General features: G+C 49.5%; 1 protein-coding gene across 1 annotated transcript in view; it reads right to left on the bottom strand.

The window, feature by feature from the left end:
- LOC102694156 (reelin) overlaps window positions 1-25,891 on the bottom strand; it is a 168,564-nt gene that overhangs the window by 94,199 nt on the left and 48,474 nt on the right. Inside the window, 1 exon segment of the mRNA XM_069192636.1 lies at window positions 4,391-4,526. Coding sequence (XP_069048737.1) covers window positions 4,391-4,526 — 136 coding nt within the window.

Here is a 25,891-nt window from a genome sequence, read left to right as displayed (position 1 = left end):
GTGCAATAAATCCGGACTTGCCGCTACCTTTCCCCATCCTGTTCTAGCGGGAATGCGGAGCTCAGTGACACCTGCTCCTCCGGTCCTCTGTCTGGGCACTGACAGACAGCAGGGGTTGTTATTTCCTGCTGCAGGTTTCTAGGAGACATGGGAAACAGGGCCAGCAGGTACTGGACTAGTTACAGGACACCCAAGCCTCGCAGTCCAACACACTGACCTTCCTGTTCCCTGCAGCACTCATCCCTGTCTCCCTTGAACAGGATGTAGGGAATCGACCTGTTTTTCCTGGAACAAGGAGTGCATCGATGTTGTAAAGGAAGGGTAAGAAGGTGCTTCCAAATCCGCACAGGGGCGTGTTGTACGGCCGTGAAGTCAAGTGGCAGTCACTGCCATGCTGTCAGCTCGAGGTTACAATGGACAAACACAGCTTCAAAGGGTAACTGCAATATTGTGAGGCACTGTGCCAACCTTCATGTTTGACTCCTCCTTCCTTCGGAAGAGGGTGGGGGCCAGGAGGGGGTGTATACAATCTACCCCATTGCCTGTTTTCCATTGCTCTGACTGCTGCTCCTCAACATGTTTAACACTCCCTCACTGCTGCTCCTCAACATGTTTAACACTCCCTCATCGCTGTTCCTCAACATGTTTAACACTTCCTCATCGCTGTTCCTCAACATGCTGAACACTCCCTCACTGCTGCTCCTCAACATGTTTAACACTCCCTCACTGCTGCTCCTCAACATGCTGAACACTCCCTCACTGCTGCTCCTCAACATGCTGAACACTCCCTCACTGCTGCTCCTCAACATGTTTAACACTTCCTCATCGCTGTTCCTCAACATGCTGAACACTCCCTCACTGCTGCTCCTCAACATGTTTAACACTCCCTCACTGCTGCTCCTCAACATGTTTAACACTCCCTCACTGCTGCTCCTCAACATGCTGAACACTCCCTCACTGCTGCTCCTCAACATGCTGAACACTCCCTCACTTCTGCTCCTTAACATGTTTAACACTCCCTCACTGCTGCTCCTCAACATGCTGAACACTTCCTCACTGCTGCTCCTCAACATGTTGAACACTCCCTCACTGCTGCTCCTCAACATGCTGAGCACTCCCTCACTGCTGCTCAACATGCTGAACACTCCCTCACTGCTGCTCCTCAACATGCTCAAAACTCCCTCACTGCTGTTCTTCTACAAGCTTAACACTTCCTCATCGCTGTTCCTCATCATGCTGAACACTCCCTCACTTTTGTTCCTCTACATGCTGAGCACTCCCTCACTGCTGTTCCTCAATATGCTGGACACTCCCTCACTGCTGTTCTTCCACAAGCTCAGCACTCCCTCACTAGTGTTCCTCAACATGTTTAACACTTCCTCATCGCTGTTCCTCAACATGCTGAACACTCCAACCCTGCTGTTCCTCAACATGTGTAACACTCCCTCACTGCTGTTCCTCTACAAGCTGAACACTCCCTCACTTCTGTTCCTCTACATGCTGAACACTCCCTCACTGCTGCTCCTCAACATGTTTAACACTTCCTCACCGCTGCTCCTCAAAGTGTTTAACACTCCCTCACTGCTGTTCCTCAACATGCTGAACACTCTCTCACTGCTGTTCCTCAACATGCTGAACACTCCCTCACTGCTGTTCCTCAATATGCTGAACATTCCCTCACTTCTGTTCCTCTACATGCTGAACACTCCCTCGCTGCTGTTCCTCAATATGCTGGACACTCCCTCACTGCTGTTCTTCCACAAGCTCAACACTCCCTCACTGCTGTTCCTCGACATGCTGAACACTCCCTCACTGCTGTTCCTCGACATGCTGAACACTCCCTCACTGCTGCTCCTCAACATGTTTAACACTCCCTCACTGCTGCTCCTCAACATGTTTAACACTCCCTCATCGCTGTTCCTCAACATGTTTAACACTTCCTCATCGCTGTTCCTCAACATGCTGAACACTCCCTCACTGCTGCTCCTCAACATGTTTAACACTCCCTCACTGCTGCTCCTCAACATGCTGAACACTCCCTCACTGCTGCTCCTCAACATGCTGAACACTCCCTCACTGCTGCTCCTCAACATGTTTAACACTTCCTCATCGCTGTTCCTCAACATGCTGAACACTCCCTCACTGCTGCTCCTCAACATGTTTAACACTCCCTCACTGCTGCTCCTCAACATGTTTAACACTCCCTCACTGCTGCTCCTCAACATGCTGAACACTCCCTCACTGCTGCTCCTCAACATGCTGAACACTCCCTCACTTCTGCTCCTTAACATGTTTAACACTCCCTCACTGCTGCTCCTCAACATGCTGAACACTTCCTCACTGCTGCTCCTCAACATGTTGAACACTCCCTCACTGCTGCTCCTCAACATGCTGAGCACTCCCTCACTGCTGCTCAACATGCTGAACACTCCCTCACTGCTGCTCCTCAACATGCTCAAAACTCCCTCACTGCTGTTCTTCTACAAGCTTAACACTTCCTCATCGCTGTTCCTCATCATGCTGAACACTCCCTCACTTTTGTTCCTCTACATGCTGAGCACTCCCTCACTGCTGTTCCTCAATATGCTGGACACTCCCTCACTGCTGTTCTTCCACAAGCTCAGCACTCCCTCACTAGTGTTCCTCAACATGTTTAACACTTCCTCATCGCTGTTCCTCAACATGCTGAACACTCCAACCCTGCTGTTCCTCAACATGTGTAACACTCCCTCACTGCTGTTCCTCTACAAGCTGAACACTCCCTCACTTCTGTTCCTCTACATGCTGAACACTCCCTCACTGCTGCTCCTCAACATGTTTAACACTTCCTCACCGCTGCTCCTCAAAGTGTTTAACACTCCCTCACTGCTGTTCCTCAACATGCTGAACACTCTCTCACTGCTGTTCCTCAACATGCTGAACACTCCCTCACTGCTGTTCCTCAATATGCTGAACATTCCCTCACTTCTGTTCCTCTACATGCTGAACACTCCCTCGCTGCTGTTCCTCAATATGCTGGACACTCCCTCACTGCTGTTCTTCCACAAGCTCAACACTCCCTCACTGCTGTTCCTCGACATGCTGAACACTCCCTCACTGCTGTTCCTCGACATGCTGAACACTCCCTCACTGCTGTTCCTCAATATGCTGAACACTCCCTCACTGCTGTTCCTCAACATGTTCAACACTCCCTCACTACTAAAAGAACTCCTGCCTTTTAACAACACTATTAGCATATTATTTTTTTGCACATACATTTTGTCAGTTTTATCAATTCTTCTTCTTAACACAAACTTAATGCCAAAAGTGGTCAAAGTAAAACCTTTCTGTAACTTTTCTTATTTTTCATATCTAAACTGTCTAAGTAGTCTGTAGGTGGCACAATGTCTTCTCAATCAGAATGTCCAAAACAGTATGGTGGCACCATTCGTAGGAGGAGAAATTAAATTCAGGGCCTGACTGTTGGCACTGTTCAGAAGACTCGTTATGTTATCCTGGTTAAAACCCACTCTAGGCCTCTACAACCTGGCCTTTTTAAAGTTCCCCCTTACCTTAATTGATGAAGCAAATTCTCACTCTTACACCTGACATGCTTTGTAGCAGGGCTGCTCATCAGTGGTGGATGCAGCGGGTCTCTTCCTATATGTAAAACACTCTGGATTGCTTTCAGATGAAATGTACTATATACAGTAAGCAAGGATGTATTATCAGTCTCAAACAAAGCTATCAAAGTGTGCCTGGCCAGTGGAATTAATCTCAGGAACAAAGTCTGTATCAGCAAATTGAGAACCAGCTATCAATTATCTAAGATATTGAGATATTCTAGACTATCAATCTCTACCTCTCTGTGGGGGTCATTATTCTGCAGTCAGTGAATGGCCTACCCTTCAAGCTCTATGTGGGGGTCATCACTTTGGAATCTGTGACTTGACCACCCATGAAACTCTATGTGGGGGGGGTCATCATTCTAGAATCAGTGAGACGGACATCCCATCAAGCTCTGTGTAGGGTCATCATTCTGGAATTTGTGAGATGGACCATCTATCCAGTTCTACGTATTGATTATTATTTTGGAGCCAGTCAGTGAGACGGACTGCCCATCCAGTTCTGTGTGGGTGTTGTCATCCTGGAGTCAGTCAGTGAGACGGACTGCCCATCCAGTTCTGTGTGGGTGTTGTCATCCTGGAGTCAGTCAGTCAGACGGACTGCCCATCCAGTTCTGTGTGGGTGTTGTCATCCTGGAGTCAGTCAGTCAGACGGACTGCCCATCCAGTTCTGTGTGGGTGTTGTCATCCTGGAGTCAGTCAGTCGGACTGCCCATCCAGTTCTGTGTGGGTGTTATCATCCTGGAGTGAGTCAGTCAGAGGGACTGCCCGCGTTGGGTACTTACAGAAAGTTTACACAGCCGGTGCCTGGCGGGGGAGCGATCCAGACGAAACTGAGGCTGGTGGCCGGGTGGGGGCTGACGTGGGACGCCACCACGCTGCACACAAACTGGGTCCCAAACCGCCTCTCCGACATCACCCCTGAGAGAGAGCAGGGGGTAGGGGTTAATTCAGAAACAAGATGCAAGAGAAGGACAGAGGGCCTAACAAACAGTGGCTAACATCAGCAGGACAGGCAGTGCACAGCTGAAGAAGGAGAGGGTTTAATGCAGAGAAAAGCGTCAGCAGGGAGAAGCGATGGGGAGACCGAGAGGGTGAGGGAGAGAAAGCAAGTTCATACAGAGGAAACAACAAAGGAGTGTTGACACAGAGAGAAATACAGGAAGGCCGTGAGAGAAAGCAGACTTAATACAAAGACAGGAAGATAAACACAGAAGCAAATGTTCATGTCGGCGATAAAGTCAGAGAGAAAAGACTGATAGACAGAGAAACATCTGTCTCTCTTGTGTGTCTATGTCTCAGTCTGTGCATGTGTGTAGACGCCAGTATCATAAAACTAATATTCACAGACTGATCGCAAATCCTGGTTCACCTGTTGTATAATAAAACTGTTTCCATATTGTCCTTCCAAATGCCATACTTGCGCTGATTTTGAATTTACAGCAAAACTGATGAGTTTATTTCGTTTTTGTATTCATAATCCATTACTCTGGGCGTAACTCTCCAGGCTGGGACAACGGCAACACGTCTGTGAGAACGATGCTGTCAGAAAACCCAGAAGCAGCGCCAAGGCAAAAATTTTTAAGTTACGAAGTCTAAAGAGAAAATCTGACTGAGGATACGGTGGTTAAGCAACTGAGATAAGGCTTTAATAACATTTTTCAGGCAAGGGTTAGACTATCATTTGTGAACCAGTGAAAGTGGAGAGTTTGGGCGCAGTGCTTTGGAGAATATTGTTTTGGGGGTGACCAAGGGGTTACTGGAATATACTGTAGCGCCTGAACATGTAGCAGCCGGCGTCGGCGCTGCACGGCAACGGGAGACTGGTCGAGAGCCGCCCAGACAGCAGCGAGATGGATCCCACAATGCCGCGGAGGAACCCCAAAGGGGAACGCGAGACATTCGGCAGGGCCGAGGCGCAGGTATCCCGGGAATCGAGTGGAGAGGGTCGGGGGAGGGAGGTGGGGGGTTGACGCGACTCCGAGGAGTACTCTAGAGAGAAAGGGGGGAAGGGGGGGAAACCCACACTGCTGGTCTGGGACACTCGAGGCACAGGAGGTGGCCAGGTCTGTGAAGGAGGAGTCCGGACCCGATCGCGGGCACACATCTGGCACTGGGGGGGAGGGGGGGGGAGGCAGGTGGAGAGCGAAAAGGGAAAGAGACAAAAATACAAAACACACACTGCTGGGGGCGTAGGGGAGGCGATGAAAGATGGACGAAAGGAGAAGATAAGAGAAGCCTCAGAGCAGGCGGGACCACCGGAGGCACCAGACAGTGGGAAGGAGGACGAGAAAGGATGGGGCAGAGGACAGGGTGGGGGGGCGGCCCGGGGACGCAGATGTACTGGAGCTCTGCGGAGAGGGGGTGACATCCTCAGCGTGGGCCAAAGGAGAAGGGGGGGCGGCAGCTGGCCGCCAGGTATGCAGCCACAATGCTTTCAAATGCAAAGGTGTTTTGCTCTGACAGAGCAATCTGAGCCTGCTAGTACATCTGGGGTTCCCCACGACCGCACGCACAGGGACACTCAGGTGAGAACCCTTTGGCCTCAGCTCTGCCACGCCGCCCTGGCCTGTCGAGGGGTGACTTTCAGAGACACCCGCACACGGACGCAGCCCCCCGCCCACCCCAGGAGGGTGGCGCACTGGCTACAGCCTCGCGCTGTGCTCCAACGACCTTCGCCCAGCCACGCTCGCCCCGGCGCAGTGGAACAGCACCGTGTAATAGCACTTTTATTAATGGCTTGTAATGGAGCGAGATGATTCTATCACTGTAATTACATCATGCATCTCAAAGCCTGTCAGGGAATCTTTTTTTTCATTAGGTAGTAATGATGGCGGTAATAATGTGGGAGCCTAATGCCCGATTTAAACATTCAGTGCACGCAAAATATTAATGCCTTTCATCGCTTCTGAGCCATTTGCTCCTGCTGCTGGTTTCAGAGATATGTTTCCTTTTATTAAACATGCAAGAAAAATCTTATCCTACAGCCTTTCAGTGAGAAGAGGCTTTAATAAATCTTACTGAGTGTTTCAATATCCCCTCTGTGCTGATCAGCTCTTACACAGCGCAGCAAACTGCTCCAAACAGTACTGCTAGCTTAATAGAAACCCTCTTAATACTGACATAGAGACAGCGCATTCATTCTTAATACTGACACCGAGACACTCCACTCTCACTCCTAATACTGACACCGAGACACTCCACTCTCACTCTTAATACTGACACCGAGACACTCCACTCTCACTCTTAATACTGACACCGAGACACTCCACTCTCACTCTTAATACTGACACCGAGACACTCCACTCTCACTCCTAATACTGACACCGAGACACTCCACTCTCACTCTTAATACTGACACCGAGACACTCCACTCTCACTCTTAATACTGACACCGAGACACTCCACTCTCACTCCTAATACTGACACCGAGACACTCCACTCTCACTCTTAATACTGACACCGAGACACTCCACTCTCACTCTTAATACTGACACCGAGACACTCCACTCTCACTCTTAATACTGACACCGAGACACTCCACTCTCACTCCTAATACTGACACCGAGACACTCCACTCTCACTCTTAATACTGACACCGAGACACTCCACTCTCACTCCTAATACTGACACCGAGACACTCCACTCTCACTCTTAATACTGACACCGAGACACTCCACTCTCACTCTTAATACTGACACCGAGACACTCCACTCTCACTCCTAATACTGACACCGAGACACTCCACTCTCACTCTTAATACTGACACCGAGACACTCCACTCTCACTCTTAATATTGACACTGAGACACTCCTCTCTCACTCCTAATACTGACACTGAGACACTCCACTCTCACTCCTAATACTGACACTGAGACACTCCTCTCTCACTCCTAATACTGACACTGAGACACTCCTCTCTCACTCCTAATACTGACACCGAGACACCCCACTCTCACTCTTAATACTGACACTGAGACACTCCACTCTCACTCCTAATACTGACACAGAGACACTCCTCTCTCACTCCTAATACTGACACTGAGACACTCCACTCTCACTCCTAATACTGACACTGAGACACTCCTCTCTCACAACTAATACTGACACTGAGACACTCCTCTCACTCCTAATACTGACACTGAGACACTCCTCTCTCACTCTTAATACTGACACTGAGACACTCCTCTCTCACTCCTAATACTGACACTGAGACTCACTCCTAATACTGACACTGAGACACTCCTCTCTCACTCCTAATACTGACACTGAGACACTCCACTCTCACTCCTAATACCGACACCGAGACACTCCACTCTCACTCCTAATACCGACACCGAGACACTCCACTCTCACTCCTAATACTGACACCGAGACACTCCACTCTCACTCTTAATACTGACACTGAGACACTCCACTCTCACTCTTAATACTGACACCGAGACACTCCTCTCTCACTCCTAATACTGACACTGAGACACTCCACTCTCACTCTTAATACTGACACCGAGACACTCCACTCTCACTCCTAATACTGACACCGAGACACTCCACTCTCACTCTTAATACTGACACCGAGACACTCCACTCTCACTCTTAATACTGACACCGAGACACTCCACTCTCACTCCTAATACTGACACTGAGACACTCCTCTCTCACTCCTAATACTGACACTGAGACACCCCACTCTCACTCTTAATATTGACACTGAGACACTCCTCTCTCACTCCTAATACTGACACTGAGACACTCCACTCTCACTCCTAATACTGACACTGAGACACTCCTCTCTCACTCCTAATACTGACACTGAGACACTCCTCTCTCACTCCTAATACTGACACCGAGACACCCCACTCTCACTCTTAATACTGACACTGAGACACTCCACTCTCACTCCTAATACTGACACAGAGACACTCCTCTCTCACTCCTAATACTGACACTGAGACACTCCACTCTCACTCCTAATACTGACACTGAGACACTCCTCTCTCACAACTAATACTGACACTGAGACACTCCTCTCACTCCTAATACTGACACTGAGACACTCCTCTCTCACTCTTAATACTGACACTGAGACACTCCTCTCTCACTCCTAATACTGACACTGAGACTCACTCCTAATACTGACACTGAGACACTCCTCTCTCACTCCTAATACTGACACTGAGACACTCCACTCTCACTCCTAATACCGACACCGAGACACTCCACTCTCACTCCTAATACTGACACCGAGACACTCCACTCTCACTCCTAATACTGACACCGAGACACTCCTCTCTCACTCCTAATACTGACACTGAGACACTCCACTCTCACTCTTAATACTGACACCGAGACACTCCTCTCTAACTCCTAATACTGACACTGAGACACTCCACTCTCACTCCTAATACTGACACTGAGACACTCCTCTCTCACTCCTAATACTGACACTGAGACACCCCACTCTCACTCTTAATACTGACAGAGATATTCTATTCACTCTTATTAAAACATTTTTAGCTTGCCATTCTGAATGCAATAGTGACAGAGACAACAATTCTCCATTCTAAGCTCTATTTAACATGTTTTAAATAAATGTAATCCAATTATAAATACTGATAACACGAATACATACAGACACTCATTCAATTTGAAGTATTTCTAACATGTTGTTCATCTTGTAATATAATGTTTTTTTACACTTGTTTATCTAGCCAAATGGCGATGTGCTCAGAAAAGACATGATCCAAAAATAAAGCAGACCCCCTGTGCTACGAAAGGGAAACCCACACATTTTAACAGAGCCGGTGGGGGTGTTTAAGAATCCATTATGGCACAATCATTATCGGCACAACAGGAGCTGAACACCATGAGGCTGTAATTGCTTGTTGTCCTGAATGAAATGAGTTAAGAGGTAATAAATGACCATGACGAAAATTCAATTGCTGGCACTGTAAAGCAGGTAATTTCCCTGATGTATACAGTAATCTCCAGAGCTGTACAGCGCATTCTTTTTCCCTGGGCGAGCGCGCGAACTGGAGCCCTGCACAGCAGCTGGAGAGTGCACGCTGTATCTCCCCCCGATGCAAGAGGCTATCCTTGAGCGAGCAGTCTTACAGCCTCTGACCAGAGGCTACAGGTCCAGATCATCAGGACCTTTCATGACAGGAACAGGCCTTTTAGCCCATCAGACCTCACCACTCTCCTATACAGCTGAGTTATCCCACCACAGCAGTAGGCTATGAACATTGTGAAAGGTTTCAAACGTGCAAGGTGTTTGGGGCATCCATAAACTTGGCCACATATTTCAGGCATTACTCTCTCCGACAATTTAGTCCTCTCTACTCGCGCCTCCTTTCCTCTGAGCAATTGCCCCGATTCTCACTGCAGAGGAGGCACAGACCCCAGAGAGACTGCACACCCCTTTCTCTGCACCAACTCTGACACACCACCAAGAGCAGAATGAATCGAGAAAACGGAGTATTATCAGAAAGCCTGGTCCTGTTCATCTTAAATACTTGTCCAGGAAGCCTAACCATGACCCCAGATGGAGAGGTTCTGCAGTAAACGTTTGACGAATTCACTGTCCTGGAGAGGCGCAGCTCCCTGCAATGATGATGCAAATTGGGCTTTCATTGTCCCAGCGGAAAGCTCATCATGGCCGCATGAGCGCTCGGAGGCCTGAGGAAGCGTCAGGAGGCTGTCCGGAGCGTAATTAACACTGCAGGTACCCTTTGTTTGCGCAGACGTAGCAGTGATCTGGGGGACAGCTCTGAAAGCTGGAGCGCGCAGCTGTCTCTAACGGCGGCTAGCTCTCAACGTGCTGAACTTCTACAGGGGATCCGGCAGGAATAATAATCCTGACACTTATGCAGTTTTTTTTCTGGACACTCCACTCAAAGTGCTTTACAGGTAATGGGGGCTCCCTTCCACCACCACCTGGATGGTGTGACGGCAGACAAAGTGCACCAGAACACTCCCCACACACCATCAGTAGGGAGGAGAGCAGAGTGATGAAGCTGAAAGAGGGGGATTATTAGGAGGCCATGACTGGTAAAGGCCAGGGGGAAATTTGGCCGGGGCACTGGGGTAACACCCCTACTCTTTTCAAGCAACCAAGAAACGCCCTGGGATTTTTAATGACCACAGGGAATCAGGACCTTGGTTTTACGTCTCATCCAAAGGACAATGTCTATACTGGGGTATTAGGACCCACACAGACCGCAGGGTGAGTGCCCCCCTACTGTTCCAACTAACACCTCTTCCAGAAGCTACCTCAGCTTTCCCAGGAGGTCTCCCATCCAGGAACTGGCCAGGCTCACACCTGCTGGGGATAGCTGGGTTGCCAGTGATGAGATGCAGGTTGATACAGCAGCTGCTCCATCCAGCAGGTATCCTCTCTCCCTTCCCATGAGGACACTACTGTCTCCTAGCAACAGCCCTGGCCCTAGGTGCGAGTCCACAGCCAGGTGAGACTCGCTGTGACAGCCTACCCCACACACAACCCGGGCAAGACCGCAGAACGAGACAGGGGAACACAAACAGGCGGGGTGACTATTTACAGATTTGGTCTCTTGTAAGTCTTCAGGGCTCCATATCTGTTATGCTCTAAATATATATAAGCTAATATGAAAGAAGTGAAAATAAGCAAAAGATCACTTCCAGTTCTCTGCTGCACAACTCTGCTACCCAACCTTTGTGCTCACATCCGCTGAGCACATCAGCAGGCGGTCCATGAGGGCTGAGCCGATGAAGGGAAGAGCTGTACTGGTGGGCCACTGCCCCCTCAGGACACAGACAGCGATCCTGCCCTCCAGGGACTCGCTCTCCATAAGCAGCCAGCCACTCCACACATAATGAGCCTCATTGAACAACGACGCATTCCAGGAGCAGCTCAGGGGGGCTCAACTGGGGCAATTTAATAATTAAAGGATCTGGCTGAAAAGCACACTTCCACCATAAAAAGCATCACAGCAATCCCTCTCTCCTTCTCGCCTGACTTTGAAGTCAAAGCTTTCGAGAAACATTGAACAGCTGTTGTTCTGTCCTCACTCTGCTCAACAGCAGGAAGGTGAAACAGGTGGTTCACCCAGAGCCTGTGCAGATGGGGAGCTGCTGGAGCACAGGTGTGTGTCCAGGATGAAGGCATGTGACAGCTATGCATTATACAGGTGCGCCGTGGCTTTTGCTAGTCGAAGCACCACCAAGCACAGTAAAGCACGGTAAAGCACTGGAGCGCGCAGCATGATGCAAGCTCTACAAGCTGCAGCAAAGACGAGCCCGGCTCCTCAAGGTGAAATGTCAACACAGCCGATTAGATCCACGCGCTCACAGCTCTGGAAGACAGGTTCAAGGACCACAGCCAACATTTTTATTTTTACTCTTTTCACTTTTCCAGGCGTGATCTCGTCAGGCCAGCCCGGCAGAGCGAGCACAACGCGTCCGTAAATTGATATTGGGCTTTTGGAAAGGTTGAGGTGGCACCCGGCAGCCCTGGGCGACACCCTGGCTCATCCCAGCGGCTGAATTCAGCTTCTTTCTGGTTCCTGGCGGGAGTGGTGGGGGTGTCTGATGTGCGGATGAGTGGATTGAAAGAGTGCGCACACTGGATTAAAGGCTGTTCAGCGGTATCTTGTCGAGCAGCTGTCTCAACCCCCTCCCCTTTACGGTAAGGGGGTGGCGTTTTAAGGCTGGGGGGGGGGGGTCTGATTTACGAGGAGTCAGCGGCTGAGCCCATCACCCTCGGAGGTGCTGGGGCCACTCGCTGCGCAACAGCATCGCCAGCACCGAGATGTAATCACCCAGTAACGGCACGCCCGCACCAAAAACCCTGCTCTTCCTTTGCCTTTCGTTAATGGCGATGATTTATCTGAGGCACATGCACAGCCAACTGAGGGCTATTAATTCGAATGACTGATTAATACACGTTTTCCTTCCTCCCACTGTCTCTCTCAAAAAACAACAGACCACCACACGCGCACATACAAACGCCCCAGAGCCTGCTGACCTATTTCACTGCAATTACAGCTATCTGTCATTTGCCATGTAATTACGCCCCATTCAGACACAGCCCAGTTTACACTCAGTGTCCTATGTGTGTCGTGCCTTGAAATGCATTTGTTCTTTTCCAAAGAAAGGTGGTTTGGCCATTTGAAGGTCCCTGCAAGCACACACACCATGCAAGCTCAATCTGAGCATGGTGGAGACTGAAACTCGTGGACTTCGTGGAAGCCAGGTCCCACTGTCTCTGTGCCGAGCGACAGTGGCTGGATGTCAGAGCTGGAGCACAGCTGGGCAGGTCCACACACTGCCTCTATCAAACAAGAGCCGAGGAGCAACAGAAGAAAAGAAAATGACAACAGCTTCTCGCTTATCTGTTTAAACAGTAACCCATTACAGATACCTGTGTTATTTTCTGTGATCTTTATGACAACAGTGAAAGAAGAACAGCATTTCTCTACACAAGAGTCTGTAGGACAGCATTTCATCTCCTTTTATATGCCTTCCTGCGCAATACTGCCCACTGCCTGTTATATGTCCTTGCATGGCCAGTTCTACAGTTACATTCTGTTTCAACATAAAGAATATGAGAGAAGTTCCATCGTACCAAAATGTCCATTTCTGACAAACAGTGCAATTGTCCAGTTTTCTCACAGTGCTGTTTTTCTCTTGGTGTTAATACATGATCGTCTGCATCAGGCCCTCTGTGAAGTGGGCTCCTGCTTCTAAATTTAATGTAGTCAGTGAACCCAATAAAACCCTGCTGAGCAAATGCTTCCAAGAAAGCTTTTCTTTCAAAACAACATAGCAGGAAGTCAGCCTGAGAAGTGCTGCATTCTGGGAAGTTGGACGTGAGACAGAACCACTGACGGCAAAGAGCTCAGCTACCGAGAACTTAGATAACAAGAACAGGGCGGACAGATTGCAGCTGTGGCTTGTAGATCCTCCACACAGTGTCGGGTTCTTGGTCTTCGCTTCATGGCCGAGCTGGTGAGGCAGAAAGTGCAAGAGAGAAACAGCTCCTTCTGGAGCTAGATCACAGCTGAGAGCAGAGACAGACTCGCGTCAGTCAAGGGAGCATAGCCAGGGAGAAGGCAAAGCTCTTCCTTCCTCTTTCCATAACCACCCAATGTCCCCCTGCACTTTCCCATGCAAACCGATCACCTCAGATTGATTACAGTGCAAAACGACCTGTTCACTCCACCAGCTCAATACCACGGGTTTACTGCCCAGCTCACTCCAACAGGAACTGGATCACTGGATCTACAGTGGGATCACTGCGTGTGTGGGAAGGGGTCAGGGCTAGCACCATCTAAGGAGGGCCTAGTTCAGAGAACAGGGCCCACCAGAGGACTGTCCAGAAATCAGAGACATTCAGAGATTGGACATGGTTTTCCAGTTTCCCATGCACTGTGAAAAATGATTCCATTAACCAAGTTTGCTAAATTAGTACTGCTACTTAATTACAGCACAGCCAATATAATAGTACTCAGTGACATCAGAATAAAAAAATCACCTGTAAGTCCTTCCCTCTTCTTTATCTTTTTATTCATCCAGCTGTTTCTGAGTTTCCTGTTATTCTTTTCTATCTACACGGCACCAAGTCACAAAGATAAAAGGCTTAAAAAGGGAGAAAAGGTGCTGCTCTCCCGTCGTTTCAGGTTAAATTGACAGGGCAATCAGGTAATGCAAAAGCAGGTGATGGACCAAGACCGGGTGGGACGTTTTTACCCCAGCCTACCCCAGCTATCATCACTCCCCAGAAATACTAGGGTGCACAGACCTTAATAAAGGGGCATTATGTGCCTAGGTCCTCCACACCACTCTAAGAAGTTAAGGGGGACCACACACCCCCAATCCAGAAGGTGAAACATGTCTGTTTCGGTCACACCTCTAAAACAAAGCACCACGTCAACTTATATCTTCTCTCCATTATGTTTTCCCTAATTTGAAAACATGAAGACGTTATGAGAAGTCACGGACAAATAAATTCAACAAGCTTTATTGGCATGGCCGATGAATTATAGTGTTGCAAAAGCAATAACAATTAGCTGACATTTACAAACACTGAGGTCACTGACAAATGTTATTATTTGAGAATCCTGCTCTCTGTTCCTGGGGCTGTGACAGGAGATCAGATAGAGGGCTACAGCCCTGTTGAGCCCCCCCCTCTCCCAGCAGGATTGCCAGCTGTTCTAATTCTGGCAGGAGTGGGAATTCTGGGATTAGTTTTGTTGTTTTAGAGAAGCATGTTTGGCTAAATCCTGAGTATTTCTCAAAGGGCAGCAGAAAGTGCATCTTGTTCTCTGCTTCTCCCTGCTGGCAGTGTAAGCAGGTCCTTTCTGGGAAGCCAGATCTGTCTGTGTCCCGTTCCTGTCGCCAGGCTGTGGTCACTGAGCCTGTCCTCTCTGAGGAGCCAGGTCTGTCTGTGTCGCCCAGTTTCTACTGCCAGGCTGTGGTCACAGACTCCATACTCTCTGTGCAGCCAGGCCTGGCAATGTTACCCAGGTTCTATGGCCAAAGCAGCATTCACTGAGCCTGTACTTTGTCAGGCTAAGTTTCTCTTGGGCTCTCAGCTGGTCTGCTACTCGGATATGTATATTGTCTTTTTAGGGCTACGTACAGTAGCAATCCAGTGTGTGCTTGGATGCGTGTCCTAGCGGGTGAGGTAGAGTTTGGCTCGTGCTGTAATTGTGCTGACATTCTTCTGGGTGCAAATGTAAGAGGATCGTCCAGCAGGCTCTGACTTCTCATCCGGGGCTACATTTCACACCCACGTGTAAATCCTTGCTGGTTGTGCAGAAATGCAGGTCCTGCACTGCATTTATTTACTTTCCCTGTGCTATAAAAATGAAGGAACAGTGTTCCTCTCTACTTTCTCTGGTTCTCTCTCTTCCCTCACCTCTCCTCCCCCCCCCCCCTCACACACATTCTCCGTCATCTTAAGGGGGAGTTTCACAGCTCTGAGCGAGGAGGAAGAGCTGCCCGTTTTCCTCACTGGAACAGATGGGCGCTGAGCAGCCTGGCACGCACACGTAACGCAGCCCAGAACACTGGACCGCTTCCTGCCACTCTGCTCTCACGCAAGATGTCCCCTTTACAGCTCACCCTACAGAGAGAGTGATCTCCTTGGCACCCGCTTTGGGCACTCCGCACTGACCTACTGCGCCAGCAGAGGACGCAACAGTAAAATCCAGCGCTTTCTTTCTATGAGAAATGAAAATGACCAAGCAGGTGCGCTGGAAAGAAGCTGGTGTTTCGGGCCCTAGGAGGGACTCAGACACACACCAGAGGGCAGAAGTGGAAAAAGTGAAGGCTTTTGGAGCCGAGAACCGATGCACTTCTCGAAAGAATCTGGGGTATCTGCTTCAACAGCAAAGCTGGGTGGTTTGATCCAGATGCCTACACCCCTTTATGCAAAGAACTGCCCTGGGCTCTCACTTAGGGGTCATTTAGCATTCAGGGAATCATGATCACAGCTGGCTGGAGACATAACGCAAGCTTCAATTCATCACACCACGCCAAGTCATACAGCAGACGTTCTGTACAGTATGTAAAACACTAGAGATCCCTACACATACTCAAAATCCACTAACAGAAACAGCCTCAGACACAGGTTACTGGGTATTCAGCCAACAATAATACATTCTATAGGAATCTGGAGCCTGCCATTTGCCATTTGCCAAGTGTAACAGTGGTGAAGGCATTACATCGAAGTCAAGGCAGCTGGTGCATAACCACTGGTTCTGAAGTTTGGTTATAGAGTGCAATCTAGTACTCTCCACATGTCATTATCACCCCGAACAGCAGACCCAGCCACAGACTGGGGGAGCCCATTCACAACAGTGCAGAGCCTCTCCCAGCCCCAGAGCTAAGCATCAGAGGGGGCCAGCTACCCCCGCACTCATCTCCAATACTCCAGGGTGCTCACACACTCACAGGCTCACAAAGGGGACGAGACGGATTCATCCTGCCAGTTATTAAACGCACTGCGAGGTAATAGCGCCTGAGAAATGAGCCTGAGTGATGGATAAGTTATTTGATTCTGCCAGCGGGGAGCATAATCCCATATTGGAATTAATAATAATCTCTGCAGATGATGCGGTTTTTAATTAAACGTACGCTGCGGAGGATTATTGGAGACCGGGAACGGTGGCAAGGCGATGGCAGGGACAGAGGGGGTGAGAGGGGACCCAGGTCGTGGAGTTGATGCTCCTGGTGCTGCAGCAGCACAGCACCGAGGGAAGCACCTCGGCAGGAAATCCCAGGACTGATGTTCGGGCCCTTCGTTTTTCTTGTTTCTACTTGCCTTTTAAAAAGATTTTGCTACATTGTGTCTCATCTTAAGAATAAAATGAGGAAAGTATTAATTATTGTCAAGCTCAGTTCTTCTTGTAGTGTGAATGTGACATTTGTAACAACTATGTCCTGGTCCCAGAGGGGTCAATGTGTCTTCAGCAGGGCTGTCCAGTCCTGGTCCATGAGGGGGCGCTGTGTCTACAGCAGGGCTGTCCAGTCCTGGTCCCGGAGGGGTCAGTGTGTCTTCAGCAGGGCTGTCCAGTCCTGGTCCTGGAGGGGGCGCTGTGTCTACAGCAGGGCTGTCCAGTCCTGGTCCTGGAAGGGGTGCTGTGTCTACAGCAGGGCTGTCCAGTCCTGGTCCTGGAGGGGTCAGTGTGTCTACAGCAGGGCTGTCCACTCCTTGTCCTGGAGGGTTCAGCGTGTCTAGAGCAGGGCTGTTCAGTCCCAGTCCTGGAGGGGTCAGTGTGTCCACAGCAGGGCTCTCCAGTCCTGGTCCTGGAGGGGGCGCTGTGTCTACAGCAGGGCTGTCCAGTCCTGATCCTGGAGGGGGCGCTGTGTCTACAGCAGGGCTGTCCAGTCCTGGTCCTGGAGGGGGCGCTGTGTCTACAGCAGGGCTGTCCAGTCCTGGCCTCAGAGGTCCACTGTATCTGCAGGTTCTCCAGGTCTCTTTAGAGTCCTAGCACCCAACATCTACCTCCAGTCATACACTGGCTTCATTCATGTAGCCCTTTATTTTTTTCAGTTTAACACAAGTGTAATTCCAAGTAAGTGTAATATTTCAACAAACACGAGCTAGATAAATAACAAAAGAGGTTTTATTAAAGTAAAGATACAAGTATCTCAACTTCTTTTAACAGGCACTGCTGCCTTAGATAAGACAGCTTAATGGTTGTTAATTACACCTTTAAAGGCAGGTAGATCGCTGGGAAAGTACAGAAAATGAAGAGCCCTAATTTATGTCTTTATTAGAGACCTAGAAATGTACAGAGCCCTGTCTCAAACCTGTTAGCACTCCCAAATATGATGGCATAGTCATCACACTTGTTTGAAACCCAAGCCCAATTCCAGCTGTGTGTGCCTGACCAGGGTTCAGATCTTATAGGAATCTTTTCAGCCCTTCAATTTTCTGCAAACAGATATTCTTTTCTGATTTTTTCAAATGAGAAATCCATTAGCAAACTTTCTAATTACATGGTTAAAATCTTCTGCCTCTCTATCTTTGAACAACACAATTTTTCACTCCTGATCAGAGATGCTGACAATGTAATTTCGAACAAGTCTGAATTAGATACCTGCACAATTTGCAGCCACATACTCCTGCTAGTATTATCCTCCGTTAAAAAGTGACATTTGATATAAATCACATAAGGAATATGATTATAAGTAAGCAAGTGGAGTCACAGCTCAGCCTATACTGTCAAGCCAGTAAATAAAATCCTTCAGCAAAGAAGGCTGTCTTGTGCGTTGATCTATGAGTCTTAAGTGGTGTGTTTGTATGTAAGAGTTGTTCCTGGCTGCCTGCAGTTCTTGTGAGTACTCCTGACTGGCTGCTGTCTGCTGTGATGAGATGCCCCCTGATGCTGATCCCCCACAGAGGTGATCTGATCCGACAGGCACTGACAGACCCTGCAACTGGCACTGCTGGCATCAGGAGAAATTAAACTCCGCTCCTCAGCGGGGACAGGGGGCAATGGGACCAGGGGCTGAGGGGAGCAGTCAAGACCTGTCACCGAAAACCGGGAGTCGCTGACAGGCATCTTGTCAGGTCAGGGAGCATCAGGCACATTAAACATCTCCTGTCCTGAAACTCTCCGGAACACAGCGCAATCTTCAAGGGATAATGAGCACACAGAGGCAGGCAGAGAGAGCCTAACGAGGGCTGATCAGAGACATTTATAAATATTTATACAGCCGCGGAGCACCGATGGCTCACTGCCCTGCCCCAGAGCCAGACACACACAGCACACAACACTGTACAGTGTGGTTGACCCTGGGGGACTGCTGTCCTTGTTGTTCAGTCGGCAGCACAGGATCCCCTCGATGGGATCTTTAAAACGGTGCTGAACTCTTGAAAGAGCAGTGCATCCTGTCTGATTGGAACAGCAACGTAACAGCATTGCTCTGGCAATAAGGAACCTTCAGAGCCTCATACTGTACCTGGTACGTGCGAATCAGATGTTGCGATCGAAGGAGAAGACGTTCAGACGACAATTTCACAAGGCAGCACGTGCATTCAACGGCAAAGAGAACGAAACGTTCTCGAGTTTGCCGCTCAAATGCTTTTTTTTCAACACTTCACCTGCATTTCCAAACCATCCTTCCGATGAGTCCCGATATCGCTGAAGGCTCCCACCTGGCCCCACCCGGAACACGGCTGAAGACAGTGGGGGGCTGAAACGGTCAAAGTGGTGATGTTGTACTGGGCTCTGCACCTCTGGATGTCTGCATTTTACAAACCCATTTGCACAAGCTTTCAGCTGGGCTTTACGTTGTGCAGTGCCCCGAGACGATCTCCAAAAAAGGCCCGTCATAAACACACCGTGTACTGTGCTGCACCGTGGCAAACCCTTCCCAGAACGGGTCCTCAAGCCCAGGGCAGAGGTCTAGACCCGAGGCCAGGCTGGCACCTCCTTTGCTCCTCACGGGGGACGGCCGCACTTTCCTGTTTGGCAGCAGTGCCAGGGCTGGAAGTGAGAGGCCATCCAATCTCCGGGGTGGGCCAATCCACAGCGCGGCGCCGCGCCAACCATCTCCCATGGCAACCGAGTGGCATTGCCATGGCGATGCGCTGGCCCCGTGCTGGGGTGCCAGGAGGAAGCTGCGCGGCAATGGCCGTGGTGAGGGGCGCTGGTGCAGAAGAGGGGGGAGGGGGTCAGGGGGCAGCACTGCGGGAGCCCCGCTCCAGAATATGCCACATGAGTGGAGGGCAGTTCAGCTGGCACCAAAGGCACCTGAGGCTGCTGTGCCCGTATGTGGCACAGCGAACTGCCAGCCTTTTATCTTTGTACTGTATGTAACAAATGAGCTTTCATAAGAGACCCTCTTGAGCGGTTTTTCACACAGTATCCATAACCTCAGAGACTCCATTAATGAATGCATGAGAATAAATTCCCAAGCTAGAAGCTGTGATGGAAACGCTAACAGGGCATCTTTTTAAAGCTCTTCTCCCGTGTGCAAAATGTGCTCTCCCATCAGAAAACGGGGAGAAAACAGGGAGCTTTTTTCCCCAGAAGGAGAAAGTTTTAAAAATCCCTTTGCTGCCAGAGCAGAAAAATGAGCTCGGAGAGGCTGATCAAGATCACGTGTGCATGAACATCCTGATGTTTGTCTTCCTCAGTTTGATCGTCTATAGGGATGGTTTACAAGACCAGTAGCATTTGTACGACATATTCCATCATATGAAACCTTTATCCAGAATTTCTCACGACTCTAATCAGTGGCATTGACTGTCAGGCTATCACATTACCTTCACCTTGAGAAAAGATTTCAACCTTCTGAAGAAGCATGTTTTATTGAGATGTTATTTTTTGTTGATTGGGTTGGTTCTTCTATTCTTATTATCCACAATGTTCAGCAGTGAAACATATATATATATACAGAAAGGTATTAACTTGGACCCCATCATTCCCACAACACTCCTTTCAGGATTACAAGAGTCCTGTTTGCAAGGGGGTTAACTCGCACAGACTTTATTATTGATACTGCGTTGATGATACATGATCCAGCTGCATCTGGATCTGTAACCTACCAAACAACCAAGCCATCAACCAAATATGACCATCAGAAAACAAAATGACCACCAACCTACTGACCAACCAGCAAATGGCACCCAATATAAACATCAGCCAGAAAGCAAACTGCCCACCTCCCTACTGACTAACCAGTACATTGGGCACATATTCCACCCTCCAAATAAGCATTGCATCAGGAGTTTAACTTATCCATCACAAAACAACCAAAAAACCATCTCACCATTGAAGACTCTAACTATCTAGTCAGCCAGCTGCTGGGCATTCAACAGTTTATCAAGGAAAGGCACTGGCCAGCCATCTAACTACTGAACCGCATTATAAAAGCTAAAAAGAGGAAAAGCACCAATGGACAGAGCAGCTAATGATTTCAGACCCACATCAAGCTACTTCCTTCATAGCCTCTCTGTGACAGTCCCTCAACCTAGTGTGCTCAGTTGGTTTCAAAACGACCCATCCAATCTCTCTTCACAGCTGAGAAAGAGATGCTTTCTTAGCTGTGAATCCACTAAGGCTCGAGTCCAAAAGCAGTCTCGTCGCCCTTTCTCCCAGCGCGGATCGAGGACAGCGAGACACGGAGGTGCGCTCCAAGAGCACTTGTGTGGTGACTGCGGGTGCTCCGGTCTTGTCTGTTTGTCCTGCACATGTCACAGCTGGGACTGGGAAGTTACAGCAGCTTTGCTGGCATGGCCCATGGGAAGCAAAGGCTAATTTGATTTTTAATTGAACTTGACTCCCAGCTAATTATTGAGGTCTTGATTAATTAATCGGATCTGACTCGTGCTAATGTGGCCCACAAATGAGGCAAGATTCGTGTGCAAGACTGAAGGGGAAAAGACAGATGTCTGGACAGGCGGACAGACAGAGGGAGAGCAGCCCCAGAGCTCGGCAGGCTGTGTTCAATCAGTGAGGCACACGGCAAGAAAGATGGACAATGGCAGATGGAAACAACAGCAACAGACGAGATTCTCTGTGGACCACTTAGGATATTCAGAGATCATCTCTGTCTCTGCCCCACAAAGTCTCTGATGATCTCTGATATTACCCAACACTCACAAGCCAGGATCCTGAACTGACACAGTAGGCAAACGGAGAATAGCCTGGGTTATATAAAAACACAGCTTCACCCACAGCATCCTACCACTGAATGAGAGACAGCCTAAACCCTCTATACCCTTGACATTCAATACGTACTGCATGTCTGTGGACATTATTGCAAAAGTTGGGATCCCTGCAACTACTATTGAATTAGGGTATATCTCTCCCATTACCTCTGAACTCTTCCGACTTGCTCTGGCAAATTTCTTGTGTGATGCTCGTGATTAGCCGCCGTGTGTGCGTCCTAATTCAGATGCCTCTGCAGCGAAGTTGGGTTGGACAAAGGTATCTACCTTCTAAATAAATGATAACAATGAATTGCTTCAAGAAATAATTACGCATCCCCCAGCCTCACCAGACAGGTGAATCCAGCACTGCCTGCCGTGCTTACAAATGGATTTGAATAAGATATAAAGTCACCCAGCTGTTAGCCTGCAGAGAGGGGGACACAGGCAGCGAGACAGAGGCAGCTCCGGCACTGTGTCGTCCAGGGATGATGTGCAGCTAAGCTGATTGAGTCTGTCAGCTGGAGCGCCGGGGCCAGTTTACAGAGCCTTGCCATGTGGGTTATTTAAACAGGTGCTCGTTTTTTTTCTTTAATCGCAGCACTGTTCCCGAGAAGGAGCAGCGAAGCTCCCCTCGCCTGCTGCCGGGCTCTTTAAAAACTCGTCCTTTCCGGCACGGAGGAACTGCAGTCAGGCTTTTTGTTCAGCAAAGTGTCTGACACAAAGCCCGGGCCTGGAACTCATCCCCAGCCACTCTCCTGAGCGAGTCCCCGTGGGAGTGACTGTCTCTGCCCGCCTGCTGCGCTCAGCCAGACCAGAGCACTGCCTTCCTCTGTCACATGTCAAGATACCCTGTCCTGAGCTTGCATTCCAGCACACTGGACACACCTCCCTGCTGACCTCTGGAACCTGACTCGTCATTAAGTCATTTGTAGGGACCTAGAAGATATACGTTTATCTGGATAAAATAAACTACAATTCTCAAAGGGACAAGTAAAGGTTTATTCCATGCTGAAAAGAAACACAAAGGTTTGGCTGTGGAGCCTTCTTTGGGTGACGCACACACACAGAGACACACAGAGACACACAGAGACACACAGAGACACACAGAGACACACAGAGACACACAGAGACACACAGAGACACACAGAGACACACAGAGACACACAGAGACACACTCCATCCTTGTGTAATGACTATAGCAGTGAGCCAGGATGATTAACCTCTGGGGATAGCAGAAGGAAAAAAAAACTAACTGCACAAACCAACACTGTGCACTTTGGTGGTGTCCCCAAAACAAGGTGTAACACAGGTAGTTTTAAACCAGCAGAGCAAGAAACACACTATTAGGACAAGTGCATGACTTCCTTATCTCAGAGTAATGTGCAATTTTAAACCAAATGCAAAGTAAATCTTTAAACCTGTCTAAGGTTTCCGGCTGCACAGATTTTATTTTTCTAATAACAGTTGCTACATTTGAGCATGTTTGTCAGAATGACTTTCGGCAGATAAGCTGTCCTTGAGACACCGGCACAGTGCAGTGCAGTCTTCAGACTCCAGTGAAGCCAGGAATGTAGGTTACCAGTGCACACAGGAACTGTTGGGCAAGAATGGGTCATCCCACCTTACTTACATATTTAATGTTATTTTGGGTAGCTTAATCTCAGAACCCTATCATTGTAAATATCATGGTGGATGCTACACACTGGTGGAGGTGGAGGGGAGTCCCCATTACCTGTAAAGCACTTTGAGTGGAGAGTCCAGAAGAGCGCTACTGTACACACCATACGTATATAGGCCTCCTGTGTCTCTACATCTGTAACACAGCTGAGCAAAACAAAAGTGCTTTGTGCTCCCAGTCACAAGGTTAACAGATGCAGATGCAGATTGGGTGAAGACCACCGAAACACTGCAGGTTGGAGAAACTGTACAAAGGTATCTGAAATGTGGCAAGCAGGAAACTGGTCCGGGTGTCAATGACAGAGGGTTCCCGAGCTCCATCTTCAGAGCACAAGACAGGGAAAGAGGGAGGGACAGGGGTCCACAGAGAAAGAGAAAGATAAACAGACTTGAGGTCTCTTCCAGTTACAATTCTGTGCCAGAGTGTCTGCCTTGCTGTTAGGAACACAGTGTGCTGTACATGTGGACCAGGCTCCGTCACATGTGTATGTGTCAGTGCCCTCACAAGTGTGTGTCTTTCTTCACGCGTTTATGTGTGGGCGGTGTTACAGTACGTGCAGTTAGCAGTGAAAGGGTTAAGAGGAAAATAGTGAAGGAATTGCTCATTTAGATTCTCCTCTCATAATTAACAGCTAATGAGTGTACGCGTTTATGTGTGTATGAGTGCATGTGTTGTGTCGGAGCTCATTAGACTGCGTCACTGACAGTGGCTCAAGATAGCAGCTCTTTAAAATCACATCCTGGGTTATTGCCTCCCTGAGAGTGTGGTGTTATGGAGGCTAGCCAGCTATTCTAATGAACATACCAGGGGCAGTTTCCATCTGCTGTGTCTTTTTGCTAAGGGAGGCTACAAGGATGTCTGAAGCAAGGCAACAGACTCCGTTAAATGCCACAGGCACTCAAAACACCTCAGAGACTCCACACTGCCTCACTCTCGCTCTTCCTCTGAGTGATGTAAAGAAGGGAGGACTGGAACGGGCCTATATCACTTGAGCCCCGCTACAGTAATAACCATCCTTACAGGTATCGTGAAACACTGAAAACGCTGGTCAGAGTTAAGAGACTGGAAAAGACAAAGGAAGGCAGTGGGGGTTAGTGGGTAGACCTGAGGGACTGGGAGAGAGAGAGAGGGAGGCAGTGTGGGTTAGTGGGTAGACCTGAGGGACTGGGAGAGAGAGAGAGGGAGGCAGTGTGGGTTAGTGGGTAGAGCTGAGGGACTGGGAGAGAAAGAGGGAGGCAGTGCGGGTTAGTGGGTAGACCTGAGGGACTGGGAGAGAGAGAGGGAGGCAGTGTGGGTTAGTGGTCAGAGCTGAGGGACTGGGAGAGAGAGAGGGAGGCAGTGTGGGTTAGTGGTCAGAGCTGAGGGACTGGGAGAGAGAGGCAGTGTGGGTTAGTGGGTAGAGCTGAGGGACTGGGAGAGAGAGAGGGAGGCAGTGTGGGTTAGTGGGCAGAGCTGAGGGACTGGGAGAGAGAGGCAGTGTGGGTTAGTGGGTAGAGCTGAGGGACTGGGAGAGAGAGAGGGAGGCAGTGTGGGTTAGTGGGCAGAGCTGAGGGACTGGGAGAGAGAGATGGGGGCAGTGTGGGTTAGTGGGCAGAGCTGAGGGACTGGGAGAGAGAGATGGAGGCAGTGTGGGTTAGTGGGTAGAGCTGAGGGACTGGGAGAGAAAGAGAGGCAGTGTGGGTTAGTGGGTAGAGCTGAGGGACTGGGAGAGAGAGAGAGAGAGAGAGGCAGTGTGGGTTAGTGGGTAGAGCTGAGGGACTGGGAGAGAGAGGCAGTGTGGGTTAGTGGGTAGAGCTGAGGGACTGGGAGAGAGAGAGGGAGGCAGTGTGGGTTAGTGGGTAGAGCTGGGGGACTGGGAGAGAGAGAGGGAGGCAGTGTGGGTTAGTGGGTAGAGCTGAGGGACTGGGAGAGAGAGATGGGGGCAGTGTGGGTTAGTGGGTAGAGCTGAGGGACTGGGAGAGAGAGAGGGAGGCAGTGTGGGTTAGTGGTCAGAGCTGAGGGACTGGGAGAGAGAGATGGGGGCAGTGTGGGTTAGTGGGTAGAGCTGAGGGACTGGGAGAGAGAGATGGGGGCAGTGTGGGTTAGTGGGTAGAGCTGAGGGACTGGGAGAGAAAGAGAGGCAGTGTGGGTTAGTGGGTAGAGCTGAGGGACTGGGAGAGAGAGAGGGAGGCAGTGTGGGTTAGTGGGTAGAGCTGAGGGACTGGGAGAGAAAGAGAGAGAGAGGCAGTGTGGGTTAGTGGGTAGAGCTGAGGGACTGGGAGAGAGAGAGGGAGGTAGTGTGGGTTAGTGGGTAGAGCTGAGGGACTGGGAGAGAGAGAGGGAGGCAGTGTGGGTTAGTGGGTAGAGCTGAGGGACTGGGAGAGAGAGATGGAGGCAGTGTGGGTTAGTGGGTAGAGCTGAGGGACTGGGAGAGAGAGAGGGAGGCAGTGTGGGTTAGTGGGTAGAGCTGAGGGACTGG

This window comes from Lepisosteus oculatus, chromosome 7, assembly GCF_040954835.1.
Source record: "Lepisosteus oculatus isolate fLepOcu1 chromosome 7, fLepOcu1.hap2, whole genome shotgun sequence".
Classification (NCBI taxonomy): Eukaryota; Metazoa; Chordata; class Actinopteri; order Semionotiformes; family Lepisosteidae; genus Lepisosteus; species Lepisosteus oculatus.
Note: the sequence above shows the minus strand (reverse complement) of the source record. Positions and strands in the feature narration are given on the sequence as shown.